At 39.7% G+C, this 18,741-nt stretch overlaps 1 protein-coding gene across 1 annotated transcript in view; it reads left to right on the forward strand.

Annotated features, from left to right (window-relative positions):
* The window catches only part of LOC126263615 (UDP-glucosyltransferase 2-like), a 74,567-nt gene that overhangs the window by 29,770 nt on the left and 26,056 nt on the right, over window positions 1-18,741 (forward strand). Inside the window, exon 3 of the mRNA XM_049960702.1 lies at window positions 3,624-3,939. Within this exon, the coding sequence (XP_049816659.1) occupies window positions 3,624-3,939 (316 nt within the window). The remainder of the gene's footprint in view (window positions 1-3,623; window positions 3,940-18,741) is intronic.

The following is an 18,741-nucleotide window of genomic DNA, read 5'->3' on the forward strand; positions in this document are numbered from 1 at the left end:
AAAATCCTTCAAACAAAATATCCCTCCTGAAAAGTGTGTGACGTTGCAGTTCACACCACATGCAAACACTGGACAAATCAGTCTTGGGATGTTTGTTTTTTCCGTGCCTATAAATCATATTATCCCACTGACTGCACCTACGCCTAAAGGTGGACAGTTTCACAATAAGCTCCAAGAGAGACTGTTTCGCATTTGGTTGCATGCAATCACATTTCATGAGTCTCATCACTCCTTTACACATGTATGAGTGAATATCTAGCTGAACGTTCTGCTCGGTTTGTAACACACAAGGAGTTTGCCTTCGATCTTGATGGTGCGAACCTTTGTGATCACTGTGGCACGCCATTTTTCGTCCGGTGTTCGTAGCGAAAGTTAACGGTTCGTTTCCATCATTTCTTGAATGTCGACGAGGTTCATTTTGTGAAGTGTAATACACACATCCCATAGAAGGTTGATCTCTGCACCTCCCGGATACTCATTTACCATCGCTCTCATGATGCACATGGTGAGTCATTAGCAACTAATATTTTTCCTGTCATAACTGTTAACACTAGACTCTCAGATAAACCTTACTACAGATTGAACTTGTGACCTCGCACTCAATGCGTTACTTGTTAGTAGCAACGAAGCACGTATTCATTACTCCTGCCCTTTTTACCTCAATGATTCCTCCCGTCCGGTGCATCGTCTTCATTTCTCTGTGTGCAGTATTTGTGCTCAGAGCTTTATCAGCGGCAATACATTCCTGTCTTCTCTGGCTCTGTGACTTAAAAATGTATCAAGGTTAAAAGAAAGCACGGTTTACTTCCAGTACAAAATCCATATATTTACCTATTTCTATTTTTCAGCTGTGAGCTAGAGAAAAGTCAGACTGTTTCTTTTTTGGCCAACATATATTTCTAACATTTTTCCGATCGTACTCCCGCTAAACCTCGAACGTTGATTTTAAAGGCATTTTCGTCACAAATCTGGTTTATTTTTGTGTTTATCTAGTTACTGTGTGAGTTGGAGGCTAAGCTTCAGTTATTCGGAAGTTGACATTGGCACTGGTGAGCCTCTGGATGGCACACAGTATGTTCGCTTGGAAGTAATAAAGGTTTCAAAGTACTACAATAATACAGAGAACTCCTAGCTCTGCACTTCAGTGATTTGGCGACTGTCGATTGCTGCTTCGTGCATTCATTTATTCTCTACGTGGCGATTACAGATCCACACTAGCTCTATATGGAGTTTCCGTTTTGTCCTTATTCGTGCAGTTCCTTGTTTAGGGTTTAGTATACGCAGCACTTGTCTCATACATTCGTTCGCCTCCCTGTCCAGTGCAGTGCAACGTTTCATGACCGAGCGTGAGTAGTTCCCACATGGACTGGAGCAGCACACTACTTGAATTTCAGTGAATTCGTAGTCTCCCAGACATTCACATCATCAGACTATAATTTTTAAAGGATAACATACAAGTTGTGCACATTAATATAAAAAATCTCAAAAGGAGCTTCAAGTGGTACATACCCTTGTTTTCTTATCAATCTCGTATCTAACTTCCTTGTGAGACATGACCCCGTGTGCTGACTGTAATGGTGTACCTTCGCCTGACAAGAAACACTAATTTTGCCAGAAGAAACAGAAGCGCCATTTCGCTGATACTGTTGGAATTGGCGATATAAAATTACTCAGAAGAAATTGAGCTTTATTACCCACCCACATCATGGCAGTCAAACTACTGCTCCTGAGACCACGTTTCTCCTCTTTACATATCTTCATCGAGAGAAAATGATTTTGACATAAATTTACTTTTGGTGGGTGCTGCTCCAACTTATTTAATCTTCTCAGCCACATAAAACAGCATAGTCAGAGAGCTGAAAATGTTGCGTAGAAGAGTCCTAGTGAGGTTTTAGTTAGCTGAAGAGTTGCAAACTCAATAACTCCCAACACTATTCTTCCTGTTTAAGAGTTTAAGTTCGTTCAGAGCACAGTTTAAACTCCAACTGATGGGTTTATTTTTAATGAATAGTCGCACACGTTCGTCAAGAAACTGAAACTTCGTGTTACTCAGAGATGCCTGAAAGTTTTTGTTAGATAATGTATGACAGCTTTAATTTTGAAAGCAACATCATCTGTGCATTGCATTGTTTGCAAAATCGTGATGTTTCCGAATGTCCTCATACCAATCAAGAGACATTACCAGTGCAAGGTAAGGAACAGCTACATCTGGTTCTGAAGACCAATTGCTTTTGAATGGTGGCAGAATGTGATACACCATAACAAGATTCATTCAAAGATAAACTTTCATGTCGGCTTCGTCAGTCGTGAACACAGTTTCTTTTCGTGCAGCACATAAGATTCTCTTAGGAATGGTCACACCAGTCACAACCATTTTGATGTTCCCTACAAAACAGAAAATGTCTATTGGCATTAGCACCTCTCCACTATATGCAATGTCGAACAAAAGGAGTTTGCTGAAATCATTCACCTCTTTCTAGATCCCATTGCGAAGTTGAAATATTCTAGTCTGTTTGCATTCTGGAAGTTCAGGGAATTCAAGTATATCATTATTATTATCCAGAGCTTTACTCATATCTCCCACAGCATTTTCTTCCTGCTCTTCCTTTACATCTATAAGCTATGATCATTTTTTTTTTCTTTTTGAGTCTGGAGAAACAATATTTCAGTATTTTCTGCCAAAAGTTTTGCTCAATAGTGGCTTGTTGTTCCTCCCTGCGTACTCTGCTTTCTTTCCTTTATGGCGCTGCACCATAAGTCTTTTCCCGTTCTTCTATCGCAGCATTTCTATTACCACTTTGGGCATTCTAGAAGTATGATACCTACTTCATCTGTCATTTTCATAGAGTACTAGAAGAATTTCTTTATAGTTAAGAAAGAACTCCCATTTTCGGTAAGATATAACGGATGTTGTGTTTCATATTCTAAAAGTATTTTGGTGCTCAAATTAATACTAATTTGAATGAGGATACTTCTTTATTCGTTTACCCTGCGTTCTAGTTTAAAAGAAATGAAAATACAAACAGCTAACATTTTATAAAGACTGTAGACTCTCTTTTTCGGCAGATCGGGGCCATTGCAAATCTTAGAGGGATGCATACTGTTAGCGTGGTGTGTGTGGTGTGAGATGGAGGGGCGGCTAATTTTAGGTCTAGTGTGCTTAAAATCCCCCACTTTTGTCAGCACCGTCATCGATTCTTTGCACTCATTACATCGTCGTATGTAATGTAAGCCAGTATCATTTAAGTTTATGATTGAGAAAGTAGTTAATGGCCATTAAAAGTATTTATGTTGGCAGCATCCTATCCAGTCAACGCAAAATCAATTAGAACAGTTTGTGTTTTGTAGTCTCTTACCAGATAGTTCCAAATGTTGCCCAGCAAAATAGTGCTTATAAATCAATAAGGTCTTACTAATTGAAAAAATCAGTCTTGGAGAAAAATCTTCTGAATCATGGCATAAAATTCAGTAAAGGAGTCTTGTTACAGCTCTATGGGTTTTTTAGCTATTGATATTAACAACAGTCACAGTTAGACCTAGATTAAAAATGTTGGCATTCATATAAATGTTGGTCGATAGTCGATGTCAGGAGACATACTGGTGTGTGTGGCGTTATCGGGTAGCACCCCTGACCATCCAGCCTACGTGGAGAACTTCTTCCTGCCGCTGGTGGCACCACTGGGTTTCTGGGAGAGGACGGCCAACACGGCGTTCTACCTGCTGGCGAGACTGTCCAACTGGTGGCTGTCGGAGCGGGTGATCGACGCCGTGGAGCGGGCTGCGCTGGGCAGCGGGGCGCCGCCCACCAGCCAGCTGGTCCACAGCACCAGCCTGCTGCTGCTCAACAGCCACTCCAGCGTCAACCAGCCCGTGACGCTCTCGCCTGGCGTGGTCGAGGTTGGGGGTCTCCACATACAAGAGGCTAAGCCCCTGCCAAAGGTCTGTGCCACTGTCTCACCTCCGGAGTAACAGGCTATTGTGCCACTCGATACGTGTGAGATTTCTTTTATCCATTATCGTCTTTACTTCATCACGACTGGTACTTCTATTACCATCGGCTGCTGGCTCACACACTCATACTGAGGTTTGTTCCTGTCGTTCTCTTCTGTCACCATCCCATTAATTACAGCTTTTAGCAATCTATTGTCTTAAAAGATGGAACAAGGAAAGACAAATATAAGCTATCAGTATTTTTAATTTTAGAGAAAAGTTTGATTGGAGTATTGTGTTTCAATTTATGAAAGTAGTAGGTTTAAACTACAGGAAGTGAAAGGTTATTCACAACAGACTGCAACTAGAGGAATCATATGATATGATAGAGGAGTTGCAGTTACAAATGAAGTGAGACGGATTGTAGTCTATCACTGATATTATCCAAAATTTATATTAAGGTACCAGTAAAGGAATCATAGAAAAAAGTAAAGGAAACAAATAAAAAGCTTTTGAATGAGAATTTTGGTATATGTCAACAAGTAAAATATTTAATATTGCCGCTAACATACTGTATATACAATTTTTATTTAAAATTGTGTATAAGGAGAAAGAATACATATGGGACAAATAATTCGTATAATGTTTAAATGTGCTGCTATAGTAGCTAAACTAGACACTGAGAAGGAAAAGGATATGACACTTATTTTTCAGCACAGCATTTTACTTTCTCACAATAGGTATTAACAGAAAACCTGTATGCTGTTGTTTACAAAATATGCAGCTGTCTGAACGTTTATCAGACCATCGTCTAAAAATGTGAAGTAAGTTGGTCAGAAAATTTGGATACTGTTGCCAACAGTTTTTCTCTGTTAACAGATTTTATATACACACATACACACACACATATATATTTCAAAAATTGGAGGTAAGTAGGTTTCTCCTTTGTATATTATGTAAATGTTTATACACTATATACATACTTCACGAATAAACATCCTATATGAGTCCAAACGTTTACTAGAGTATCAAGTAAAAATCTGAAGTGAATCCGTCCAGAACTGTTGAAGAGTTTCGGTAACAACGTTAGAGGTGGCAAAGAACTAGCAAGAAGATTATAAATGAGTGTGTATAGAAAGGAGATTATAAGATAAATACCAATAAGAGTAAAAAGTGGGTAATGGAATGTAGTCGAATTGAATCATGTGATGCCGATAAGATTGTACTGAAAAGCGAAACACTTAAAATTGTTAATGTGTTTAACTATTTGGGCAGCAAAATAAGTGACAATAGCTGATGTGGAGAGAGTACAAAAACAGCGTAGCAGTAGCAGGAATAGCTTTCCTGGTAAAGAGAAGTTTCTGACATGGAGTATAAACTTCATTGTTAGGAAGTATTTTCTAAAAATAATTGTATTCAATGTAGCCTTCTTCACAAGTAAAATATGGATGATAAAGAGAAGAAATAAGAAGAGAATAGAAGGTTCGGAGAAATTGGTGTTATAGAAGACTGTTGAAGATTAGATTGGTAGATCGAATAACCCAATAACTGGGGTAAATAGAAACTGATAGCACAACTTGACTAGACGAAGCGTTTGGATGATAGGACATATCAGTATGATGGCTGTGCAGGTATGAGTCCTATAATTTCTGACCCCCTCTCCGACCTATTAGCCTCTATGTCAACCCCTTCCTTCTCTCCATACCCTCCGGACAAAGCTGTGCATATAAATGGTCAGGGGTTTCCTATTGGCTATAGGGCAGATAAGAAGCTTATTTAGGATCCTTATCGCCATAATTTATTACGTAATTAACAAACCCAGCAACGCTTCACAATCGCCAAATGTACATGTGAGTGTGATGTAAGTCCTAATGTCTTCCTACACCCTCTGTCCGTCTCCTCCTCCTCCTAGCTCTGTCCACATCCTCGTTCATTTTGTATCTCTCCACCTCCCACTTCTCTCCACCTCCTCCAGAATCTTTCTACGCCCATTCTCCCCTTCCCTCCCTGGCCTTCTCTACTTCCCCCCCCCCTCTCCCCTCACCCCCTAGTTTATTATTATTGCCAACGAAACGTCGACTGGGAACTGAAGTAGCTTAAATTGAATATGGAGTATGCTGCTGGGTTTGTGAGCGTATTACCATCGATGACATTATTTCGCATAGTTTCGATCTACAAGTAGGTTAAATTAAACTTTCCTTTTTTCGGTTAAAACAGACTGCGAGGAAGAATACAAAACAGTAGATAGGTCTCTATACAAATTTTGTTTAAAATTGTACAGAAGTAGATAGAATATACATGGGAGAAACAATTTGCCTAATGTTTAAATGTGCTGCTGTCGTCGTTAAAACGTACTGTAAGGAAGAAAACAAAATCGGACGCTTTTTACAGTACAGCATAACACAGCGTTTTACTTTCTCACAGTCGGTTTTAACAGAAAACCTGTACGTGGTTTTTTAGTAAGACATACAGCTGTCTGATTGTTTATTAGATTATCACCCAAAAATTTGAAGGATGTCGATCGAGAATTTTCGAGGTTTTCGATCACAGTTTCTCTGTATTAATACGTTATATACATTTAAATAAGTAATATATGTAGGCAGGCATTGCTGCACACACGCACTGCGAGAGCTGTGCCAGCAACCAAGCCGCCCGCCTCAGTGCCAACCACACCACGCTGCTGCCTGGCTGTAGCCACCATTCCACACAGCACCCCAATTCCGGGACGCGCTTCTCGCCTCCATGGACAAGCACAGGTCGCGAGCGATGAATATTAACTGTACATTTCTCGTCAGAAAATTACTTCTAAATATTCAATTTTCCGATTCGTCATTATGTCTGAAGTTCAGTTCACGTTTGGCGCGTTTCTTAGGTCGTACACTAGCACATGTGGAATATTGGAAGCATACAGGAGCAGCTATGGCTTGCGAGTCGTGCCATCAACGTGGGGAATCTACAAGGTAGTGAAACAATCGCAGGCAGTCATGTACAGCAATATGTGTGCTACAGCGTTGTTCTGCCATCCGTCTGGTCTTGCTATAGCGCCCGTGGAAATAAAGTGGATGGATATTCTGTCTACACTTTACTTAAATTCTGAACGGTCTATACCAGTTGTCACAAGATTTGGTAGAACACCGATTGGTAGTTAGGATCAATATCATCTCTTTTTTCCCACAGATTCAGACATCTGTCAGAAGTATTTTTTTTCTATCTACCAGCTGAGTTATTATGGGTACAGTTTACGTTTGACAACTGGAATAAATTAATGACTTGCTCGTTTTACTAACCTCCTGACTCAGATAATACAGTTGCTGAACAGTTCAAAGGAAAACTTGTATTTCTTTTCAAATAGGCATCCCACCCATACAAATGTAGTTGGTGGTGACTTCAATCTGCCCTCGATAAGTTGGCGAAAAAACTTGTTTAAAGTCGGCGGTAGGCATGAAACGTCTTCCAAAATCGTAGTGAATATCTTCTCAGAAAATTGTTTTGAATAATTAGTTCAGGAGCTCAACCGTAGTGTAAATGGTTGCCAAAACACACGTGTGCTGTTAGCAATGAATAATCATGACCACACAGGGGGCACCATGACAGACACGGGGATTGTCGGGCGCAACGTTGCTGTACCTCGACTGACTACCGTAACATCCGAAACCACCAAAAATAAACGCGAAAAATTTGTACTTGAAAAAGCAAATGAAAATTCTTTTCACACCTCCCTAAGAGACACTCTCCCCTCCTTCCAGTCTATGTAAGGGTTTACATTTAAAGAAATAATATCGAAGGCAATCGAGAAATACTTAACAAATAAATTAAAAAGAAATGCTACTAGTCCGCCATGGTACACAAAACAGTTCAGAAGAGTGTTGCAGAAGCAACGAGAAAAGCATGCCAAATTTAAAAGAACATAAAATTCACAAGAACGGCGAAGTTTTACTGAAGTACCAAATTTAGTGCAAACTTCAGCGCGAGGTGCTTGTAATAATTCCCACAATGAAGCTCTGTCTTGAAATCTGGCAAAAAACCGAACGAGATGTTGCATGGAAACGCAATCAATACCTTCACTGCGGGACGACAATGGTGATGCTGTTCACGACAGTGCCACTAAAGTAGAGTCACTGAACACGGTTTTTGAAAATTCCTTCACAAAAAGGACGAAGTCAATATCCACAATTCGAATCAAGAACAACTGCCAACATAAGTAACTCAAAAATAACTTTCAAGGCAAGGTCTCAGGTCCAGAATGTACATCAGGAAGGTTCCTTTCAGAGAATGCTGATTCAATAGCTCCATACTTAGTAATCAAGACTGGAAAGTTGCAGAAGTAAGAGCAGTACACAAGAAAGGAAATAGGAGTAATCCGCTGAACTAAAGATATATATTACTAACGTCGATTTGTGGTAGGATTTTGGAAAATATATTGTGCTCGAACATTATGAATCACATAGAAGAAAACGATTCGTTGACAAATATCCAACACTGATTCAAAAATATCGTTGTTGTGGAACACAACTAGGTCTTCACCCTCACAAAGTAATGAGTGCTAACGACAGTGGAGGTCAAATTGAGGCCATATCTTTAGATTTCCTCGTGGCTTTTGACATCGTTCGTCACAAGTGACTTCTAATTAAACTGCGTGCTTGTTGAGTATCGTCTCAGTTGCGCGACTGGATTCGTGATTTCCTGTAAGAAAAGTCACAGTAGGAAATAACTGACAGAAAGTCATCGAGTAAAACAGAAGTAATATCTGGCTTTCCCCACGAAAGTGTTATAGGACCTCTGTTGTTCTTGGTCTACATAAACGATTTAGGAGACAATCTGAGCAGCCTTATTAGATTGTTTGCAGGCGATGCTGTCATTTATCGTCTTGTCAAGTCATCAGATGATCAAAAGCAGTTACAAAATGATATAGACAAGATATCTGTATGGTGGAAAAGTCACAGAGGACTCTAAATAATGCAAATTGTGAAGCCATCCAAACGAGTACTAAAAGGAGTCCGCAACATTTCAGCTACACGATAAACCATACAGATTTCTGCGCTGCAAACTCAACAAATTATTTACGGACTATAATTACCAAGGCCTTAAACTGAAACGATCACATAGATGAGGGTTTCCCAACCTTTTCAGCTGGCGGACCGCTTCTTCAGTCGAAAATCCATGGCGGGCCCTAGTCAGTCAAGACCACAGTAACTTTTAATTTCGGAGCGAAACTCATGGGAACTGAAAGCTTCTTGATGCAAGTGCCATGTTCCCAATGATACCCACCCCCCCTCCCCCGAAGCATCAGTAGTCTGTGGTTTAGAGATGAATGAAAACAACTTGAAATTAACGATCCAATTTGAATAACCACTGCGTCCAGACGCTTACTAGTGGATTTCCTCCCTTTGTTCAACACACTATAGCCTGATTAAAATTACTTGGTAATTGACATTTCACACATTGGAGCTGCCTTCCTCCAAGAGCAATCAACGTCACGCCCAAACTGTTCGCTGTTGACAAGCTGCCGCTTGTGGTCTGTTCACTTCCACTGTTTGGCTACTGTTGTGTAACGAGCATGCATATTTTGTAACAGTCGTGTGTGTGTGTGTGTGTGTGTCGTTTTTCGTGAAATTCGAAGAAAAATGTTCAAATATATGTAAAATCTATGGGACTTAACTGCTGAGGTCATCAGTCCCTAGTCTTACACACTATTAACCTAAATTTAACTTCCGATAAGGACAACACACACACACACACACACACACACACACACACACACACACACACTTGCCCGAGGGAGGACTGGAACCTCCGGCGGGAGCGGCCGCGCAATCCACGACGACATGGCGCCCTAGACTGCGCGACCATTCCGCACTGTTGTGAAGAAAATAGGCAGACCAATGATTCGGGATACAAACACATCACGAAAGAAAAGAGGCCAAGGAATTACCTTTAAAGGACTATTGTGACATCTGTTGTGCAATGTGTGGAAATACATTCACTCAGATTACATGCGTTTCCAAAACCGGATTTCGTAAGCCGATGTCCAAGTTCCGCTTTTGGTTGGTCAGGTAAACACTTCAAAATCGATTCTGGAAATCTTCTTTTATAAAGCCGTTTTCCTGTTCCACAATCGATTTTCGTGCCCATGTAAACAGCTCGGAAAGTCTAGTTATTTTTCTGTCTTTGCGTATCTACTGAACAGCAGCTGTCAGTCCATAGCCGGCAGCTAGCAGGCGGCGTTGAAACAATGTACTGTCAGTGGGTAGCTGGCAACTGGCAGGCGGCGTGCCAACAGTGTAGCCACAGCTGACAACTTCAGCCTCGACTGTCAACAAATTAGGAAAACAAACAGACTCTCCTATTTCTATATAAGAAGACAAAGCATTCCATAGAACGTAAGAACTTTTTTCTCAAAGGAAACAATTCTGGCAGAGGAGGTTTGCCTTTCACAGGTGGCACGTGAAAGTCCTCATTTGTTTACGCTCGCAGCCAGTTGCCACAATATAGTGTCAGAGTAATAGCAAGTAATTGTAATTGAAGTATGGGCAGGCCAATTTTTAACTGAGAGGACAGAATATATTATAAAGAAAGGAAATTAGGTTTAGAGATCATTTTAATTTTCGTAAAAAAAATATCAGTGCCAACAGAATTCAATTAATAATTATTTTGTAAATGACAGAAGACATAAACAAAATTTCTACAGAGTTATAGTTCAGGTACGTTCACTGAGCGTCTACGAAGAAAAACGCTTTCTTCTTTACTATAGATGAGTCTTGATGGAAACCTAATGTGATGGTTTAGGGTGCTTCTGCTGACACAGTTTTGAAAAGTTGGGTTCAATTCTTGACAACTGGAGACTGACGTCTGGTTCCGCATTTAGACAGCTTCGGTACTTAGTTTTGTGGGCAGCATAGATCGAGAATCCAGATTCACACATGTATGTTGTGGCAAACGGAAGAAGTACACGTTTTGCCTTTTCAACAAGGGGGTAGTATTTCTTGTTATCCAAACGGATCCAAAAGTGTGAGTAACCGTCAATCTCAAAAGTTGATTTCAAGGTAGGGTCTGTGACAAATGAATGGGTTGACCACCCATTCGTATTTCTGCAGCTTCGCATCTTCAGCTGTTGGGAAATAATGCCACAACAATGACATCAAGCTTCGGAGATGTTCCAGGATTTGATGAAACAGATTCTTCCCAAACACCAATGTATTGTTTTTCAAAAACTCCTTGAGAAGAGGAAAACACATGACGCCCCCCCCCCCTCCTCCTCGAAACTCTCTGCCCAAAAATTGATTTTCCTGTTGAATTCTCGAACTTTGTCGATAGCAGTGACCTTTTTCCACTTTGCCCTTGGAGTGAAATATTGATTTCGTTCATTTTGGAGAAAATATCTGACAAATAGGCAAGTATACACTGCCAATTATCGTCATTAATAAGGTCTGCTAATTTGGTGTTATGCTCCAAAAGGAAAACTATGACTTCCAATCTTAATTCGTACAACCGAGAGAGTACATTCCCACGTGAGAGCCATCTCACTTCTGTATGGAGAAGCAGGGAACGATGAAGGCTTCCCATATCTTCACACAGTATTGTGAAAAGTCTTGACTTCAACGGCCTTGATTTTATGTAGTTAATGATTTGAATGGATTGGGCTAAAACTTTCTTGGACGAAACAGGCATTTGTTTCGTAATTAAAGCGTATCTGTGGAGATCACAATGACTACTGCTGCAGTTCTTGGCGTTTTCTTTTATTTTCGTTATTGCTCCGACTGTAGGACCTGTCATAGCTTTTGCACCATCTGTGCACACATCTACGCAATTAGACCATGAAATTTCGTTAGTCCTAAAAAAAATGATCGAATAGACAGAATATTTCAGCACCTGTTGTATTGGCAGGTAGTGGTCTGCACAATAAGAGGTCCTCCTCAAAACATCCACAATATTCGTAACGGACAAAAGCCAATCAAATCGCTAATTCTGCAACATCAGTGGATTCATCTACCTGCAGAGAAAATGCATTGTGTTGGATGCTGGAAACAAGATTGTCTTTCACATCATTTGACATGTCAACAATGCGTCTCTTGACAGTATTGTTTGATAATGGCACCGAAGATACAAGATTTACTGCCTTTTCGTCTAGCGTGCAAGAAACAATATAATTAACACACGGATTTATGAGATTTTCTGTAATGGTATGAGCTTTGCCTGTTTTTGCCACTCGATAACTGACCAAGAAAGAAGCTTTTAATGAATTTTCATTAATTGTTTTTGCATGAGTTTTCATGCAATGCTGAGAAGCAGCTAGTTCAGCACTCTTCCTTTTGAAAAAAATTGATGTTTTAGCCTGGAAATCCGGGTGAGTACCTTCAAAATGAAGGCGCAACTTAACTAGAACCATTGAACTATTCGGAAGGACTCGCGCACAAATTACACACTGTGCTATACCCTCCTTTGTCTTCATAAAGGCCATTTCTAAATAGCTTTCGTTGTACTTACGCTTTTTGGTTATTCCACTTCCAGAGGATATTGGAACCAATGGAGTACTTGCAGCGTTTTCACATAATAAAGCCGGCTGCGGAGCTTCTTGTGATTGTTCTTCCTTTGTCCCTCCTCATTCATTTCAACTGGAAACTTCTCTTGTTGTGATGGCGATGGAGAAACTGCACCCTTCTTCAATGATCCTGACTTCAGCCACCGATGGATGTTAGAAGCAATAAACTGGACAAAAATCATGAAGTAGGTAGTGCACTGACAAAGCAAGTTTAACAATAATTAATGTTGCCTGGGGCCGCATACGTGCCAGCGAGCGCTGTGATTGGTCGACAAAGCTCGCTCCGCTCACGCGTAAAAGGTTTCAGCGCATCTAGCGCCGTGAGCCGGCTCACAAACGACCCCCGTATTGTTGCTAAACAGTCGATCAGAAAAGCCGCATTGTCCGGCACTAAACTGTGTATGCGTTCTGACTTAAGGAACGGCAAAGGCTGCTTGGTAATACGACCTGAAGTAAAAGTACACATGTTTTTCACACAAAAAAATAGTGATGAATTTGATTTCCACATTTGATTCAATAATTTTACTCATTATTTCACACGATTTGGTGAAAGGTGGCCGCGGACCCCCTACAAAGAGCCGGCGGACCGCTAAGGGTCCACGGACCACACGCTGGGAAGCCCTGACATAGATAATGCTATGGGGAAAGCAATCCAAACACAGCGATTTACTCGCAAAACACTTAGAAAATGTAACAGGTCTATTAAAGAGACTGCTTATACCACGTTTGTCCGGCCTCTTCGGGGGTATTGCTGTACGGTAGGGAATCCACATCAGATAGAATTGACGGAGTACATCGAAAATGTTTGAGAAAGGGAAGCTCGTTTTATATTATGGCTAAATAAGGGAGAGAGTACCACGGATTTGATACCTGAATTAGGGTAACAGGCATTAAAACGAAGATATTAAGCTCTGTGGCTGTACCTTCTCGTGAAATTTCAATCACTCTCCGCAGAGTGTGAAAATATTTTTTTAGCGTCCATCTACAAAGGGAGAAATGATCATCATAATAAAATAAGAGAAATCGGAGCTCGCAGGGAAAGATCTAAGTGTTAGTTTTCTCGTGCACTGTTTGAGAGTGAAACGGTAGAGAAGTAGCTTAAAAGTGGCTCGATGAACCCTCAGCCAGGCACTCAATTGTGAATTGTAGATTAATCGTCTGGTTGTAGATGTAGTTGACTGATGGTTCCTCAGAGAATGATGTCCAATTCTCCTCAGCAACCTTACCAAACCCGCTCTTCTGCTCCTTCTGCTCTTTACAACAGACAACTTCGTGTACTAAATAAAACTTTTCTTAGACGATTGTATTGTCTGTATGTAGACTGTATTGAGAATGAGATGTGTAATAACTAATTATCACCTTATGGTGTGTGATGGGGAGTAAGTCGGTACCCCCAACATTTAATGCTCATCCCTCCTGCATATCAGAAAGGCGCGGGGAATGAAAGATTGTCGGAAGTTCTAATTTCTCGGATTTTGAGTGATCTATGTCCAGAACATACTCTCTCGGATTTTCAACGGTTAACCTCTCCGTGATGCACATCGACTCTGTTGCAGCGTTTACCATTCGAGCTGTGTAATATCTCTGTGACACTATCATCCCAAACTGAACGACCGCATGCTTGGTACTGTGTCGTGGATCTAGTGCACTTACTGTATAAGCGCCGTCTAGTAAGTATCTGATATTCATGAGCAATATTAAAAAGTCGATAAAAATATTTTGCAAGCCACTTCTTTCGTGGATGAATTTCCTCAAGAGTGTGGCACTGAATCTTTGCTGATATCTGTTTTTTCCTACGTTTTGGTTTATGTGGTCATTCTACTTTAGGTCACTTCATATGGTTACTTCCACTTATTTTTACAGTGAGATCGTACAGAACTGCATTTCTCAGTATCCTTATGTACACTAGGTACACTACAGTGAGTTACATTCGGTGTCAACCCGCAGTTCGTGCATGGAAACGTTTGTTTTGCTAGGTTTGATAGTATTAACTTAAATCTACATCACGATGCACACGTAAAATGTATGTTCTCGACTGCTGATATGTACCTAATTTTTTCCTGTAAACTATCCACCTTATCCCCTTAACAGTTATCTCTGTTTCTTCTTGCAATTATTCAAGCCGACAGTGTTCGGGAATTTTAATTTTATCTTTTATTTCCTACACTACGTTCTTGTTTAAGCATGCCACATTCTCTTGGGTGTACGTTGGCAACTCTCCTACTTCACATTTCTGTGTAATTTCCATATACAACGTTAAGTTTACGACTTCTGCAAATGGACTATCATTAAATGTATTCATTCCCTCAGTTATACGTTCCACAAACGAATTTCCTGTTGCTAGATGCACAACATCCAGTACACCACATTTAGAGACAATGTAGCCAGCCATATAGACAGTTGTTTCTCCCTCGCTGTATTTGCGATTTTAAGAGGAAAGGAAATGACTATTAGTTGTACAGGGTACTCTTTGCCACACAACATACGATACCTTGTGGAGTGTGAAGGTGGATACAGATGCTGTTAAGCAGAATCAGATAGGAATGGAGGTTTATAAATAGATTTTTCATGTATCCTTTAACATAAACTTCATCGAATTCATTATTTAACTACATAAACCGCTTCCCATTCCTATTTACTGTAAATACAGATGTCTCGTATTCCCCAGTTGTGTCTAAATTTCTTCATGTAAGGTACTCAAAGTAATTTGTAGCCCTTCCTCGCACATCTGCAGTGACCTGCCTTTTATCTAATAGCGGATTATTTCTTTCCTTCATGGCTGTCTTTAACATATACTCCAGTTTTCGTTTTTTGACTTGACCTGTTTTTTTCTAGTTTTCGTTTCCATACACATGATACACGAACTGTACTCTAGAGAATAATTTATTTGGTTGGTAACGGGTTTTAATCCGTTCAGTATGTTGCTTCTGTTTCTTAATGCGCTTGGAGTGACATTATTCATGGACACTAGACCTAATTCGGTAACATAAATATTTCACAGTACTGTGGAGAAAAGTACCCTAGGTTGAGAAACATATTTCTTCAACTTCAGTGTAATGCTTACATTGTCTTTTTCAGAGTCTGTATTAACAATCTCCGTTTAGTTTACAGGTAAATAATTAAAACTATAGCCAGACGGAACATAACGGTATTTATAATCTTTTCTCGATCTTGATTGTCCAGAAGCTTTACTCGCTCACCAGCCAGCTTCTATGTGCTCTTATTGCCATGGTAGACAAGTTGCTTAACACTACTTAATACAACGCAGTATGTGTTTTGTAAGCTATGTGCTAATTTACACAACGTAGAAGTCACTGGAATACAGTACAATAGAGCATACTATTCAATACAATGCAATAGGTGTTTGGTAAGCTCTCTGATAATTTACACAGCATAGAAGTCAGTGGAACAGACTACAGTGGTGAATACTGTAAAGACTGCTTGTTAACATTTGATACACTTATGTATTTTTCCACAGGGTCAAACACATAATTCACACCATAGTCATAAATAAGCTTCTGTCTGGTAATACCACGCACTTTAGCTAAGGAAGATGACAAATACTTTCATATCAGAACACTCTATAAGATAGTTGAAGTGGTTACTGATAACTTTGTTCACTCCTGGGTCTGTGATATGGTACATAAAGTTGTTATACGTGTGTACTTTATAATTGGAGCTCATTCACATCGAACATTTTATTTCATCTTTCTTATCGTTGTTTTGTGCGGCAATCTTTTGGGTAGTCTTCTAGCACACAGAATTCGTGAGTTGATGTTAGATTGCCACACAAATCCATTTTCTTAAAAAATCCAATTAAAAAATATTGCGTAATATTCAGGTCCATTAGGTACACGATTCTGTTACAATATGTCTGTCTTTTGATCTGTTAGAACACCTGCTTTAATACTGGCCAATTTGATGTTGTACGGTGTAGCGACAGGATTATTATATTTCCTCGTAATGGTATCTAGTGCTTCCTTGCCAATTTTTTCCAGTGCGCCACTTTATGTCATATTACTGGTCCCATGCAGAAGAAATTGTGGTTTTGCCTTGACACCCTATCTCACCGATATACACTTGGAGTATTTGCCACATATATAACTGTTAAACACACCACAAATATCCTCCTTTAAGATTAAACATCTTCCCTTCTTTAATTGTTCTTGACAGTGCACGTGATCACATATTTTAACCTCCATAATGTTGTCACACAGCAGTTCTGTAATGGATGGAAACATATTTAAATTTTACTTGCTAAGAAGCGCACTATTTTCTGTGTAATTTACGTAACCAGCGTCTGTACGAAGATTGTTCAGGTTCTCTAATTATAGACACAAACCAAAGCTTACGTCAGTTGGTCTTACCTAATTCTCTGATACCTGAGGGATGCTTAGCACTTTAGACAGAAACGTGTTGAACTTCCTGTTACCACAAATGAGTGAACAGTTGTGGCTATCGTAGTTTATGATACAATGTAAACATGAACTTCCAGACACATGAATATGTCACCAGTTCCAGTGTAGCTCATACGTTTAGAGCATGGATTCTGTCGTGTACTTCCATAAAGCTGGAAAGTCGTAAATGCGTAGGCAATAATTTAAAAAAAAAATCATTTTTATGTGAAGCTTGGTATTTACACAATCTTAAAATTTTCCTTAAGTAGATATTTTAGAGTACAGCATAATAGTATGCATACAAAACACGTAAAGGTTGTTTATCATAATACACGAGTGTGTCTATAGGTTACTGATTTAGGAAGGAAAACGTGTATTTTAGCCTTGTACCAAAGAAAAATGTGTTGTTTTCACATCTAAATTGTCTGTATTATTTTGTCAAAAACACCCGCCTTCTGCTCAAACCGGTATCAAAGTCGCCCCCACATTACATTGAGCCAAACACTAGAGTAACGTCTGACATTAACACTCCAGCGGGCGCGCCTGTGTATAAAGTGAGCCAACCACAAATATCTCTGTCTTCTACCATTCTATTATTGTTTTTGAATTGTGAATTCATAACTATTTCTTCATTACTGCTTCAGCTAACACGGTGGTAATTTGTGTCGTCATATGTCGAAGTCAGCAGCAGTAATATAAAATAAACAGCAAGCTAGGAGAGAAAAAATAAGTTGTTGTTTGGGATCTGATGCAACTGTGTTGTTAAAGCTTCTAGTGGCTCATTACTATAGGGTAACACTTGTCTTTTGCAGCAGAGACATATAATTAAAGTCTATTTTATTATTTTCATTTTCATTTTCCTCTATACAAAAGTTTTTCTCCAACATAACAAATACCCGAAAATTATTACGTTTAATACACGATATCTTAACTCATCTCCTCAGGAAATATATCTCGCTCCATGTGTTTCGATCTTGCATATTTTCTTCCTCTGCACTAGGTATTCTCATTGTTAAACGCACATTTTGGAGCCAGGTGGTCATAACGTGACCTCTTCTCGTCTTTCCCTCCGGTTTCCATTCCAGGACTATTTTCGGTATTCTGGGTTCCTCCATTCTTTTTACATGCGCGCACCGTAGTAACTTCTTTCTTTCCATCGTGTCATATATTCTTTCTCTTGCTTCCATTCTCTTCATTATTTCGCCGTTATTCATTTCTTTTCTATAAATTCTTGCTGATCTTCTCCAGAAATGTATTTCTACTGCTTGTAGCCTTTTTACATGTTCCAGATTAGTAATGCAAGTCTCCACTCCACAAACAATTATGTTCTTTAGTATCGATTTAAATATAATTCTTTTAGTTCGGTTTATTATATTTCTGCTCCATAAGACTGAGTTGAGCAACCCAATGACCTTTCTTCCACTGCTAATTCTTTTATTAATTTCTACCTCTGATTTTCTCTCCAGCTCTAGAATGGATCCCAAATAACAGAAAGTACTGTCCTTATTTTTCTTCCCCCCTATGTATAGGTCATCTGGATCATTAGTGAGGTATTCGAGTTTCTGATAGTTAATCTTCAATCCCCAGTTTCTGTATTCCATTGCTAACTGGCTACATATATAATTTGCATGCTTCCCGTCTTGTGATATAGCTACTTGATCATCGTTGAGACGATTCCCTGACAACCATCGCCTTTTCGCTGTATGTTCGTCCCATTTCTCGTCTACGTGAACAGCAAGTTTACATGCAGGACGTCTAAATCGTCGCAGAACACGAACAGCCGAAGCTGCTGAGGTCGCCGTGCTCGATGCCCCAGCCGTGTATCCTCTAGTCAGCTCACGGCGAACTTAACGTGAAGTTGATGTCTCGAAAACA

The sequence above is a fragment of the Schistocerca nitens genome, chromosome 6 (assembly GCF_023898315.1).
Source record: "Schistocerca nitens isolate TAMUIC-IGC-003100 chromosome 6, iqSchNite1.1, whole genome shotgun sequence".
Lineage (NCBI taxonomy): Eukaryota > Metazoa > Arthropoda > Insecta > Orthoptera > Acrididae > Schistocerca > Schistocerca nitens.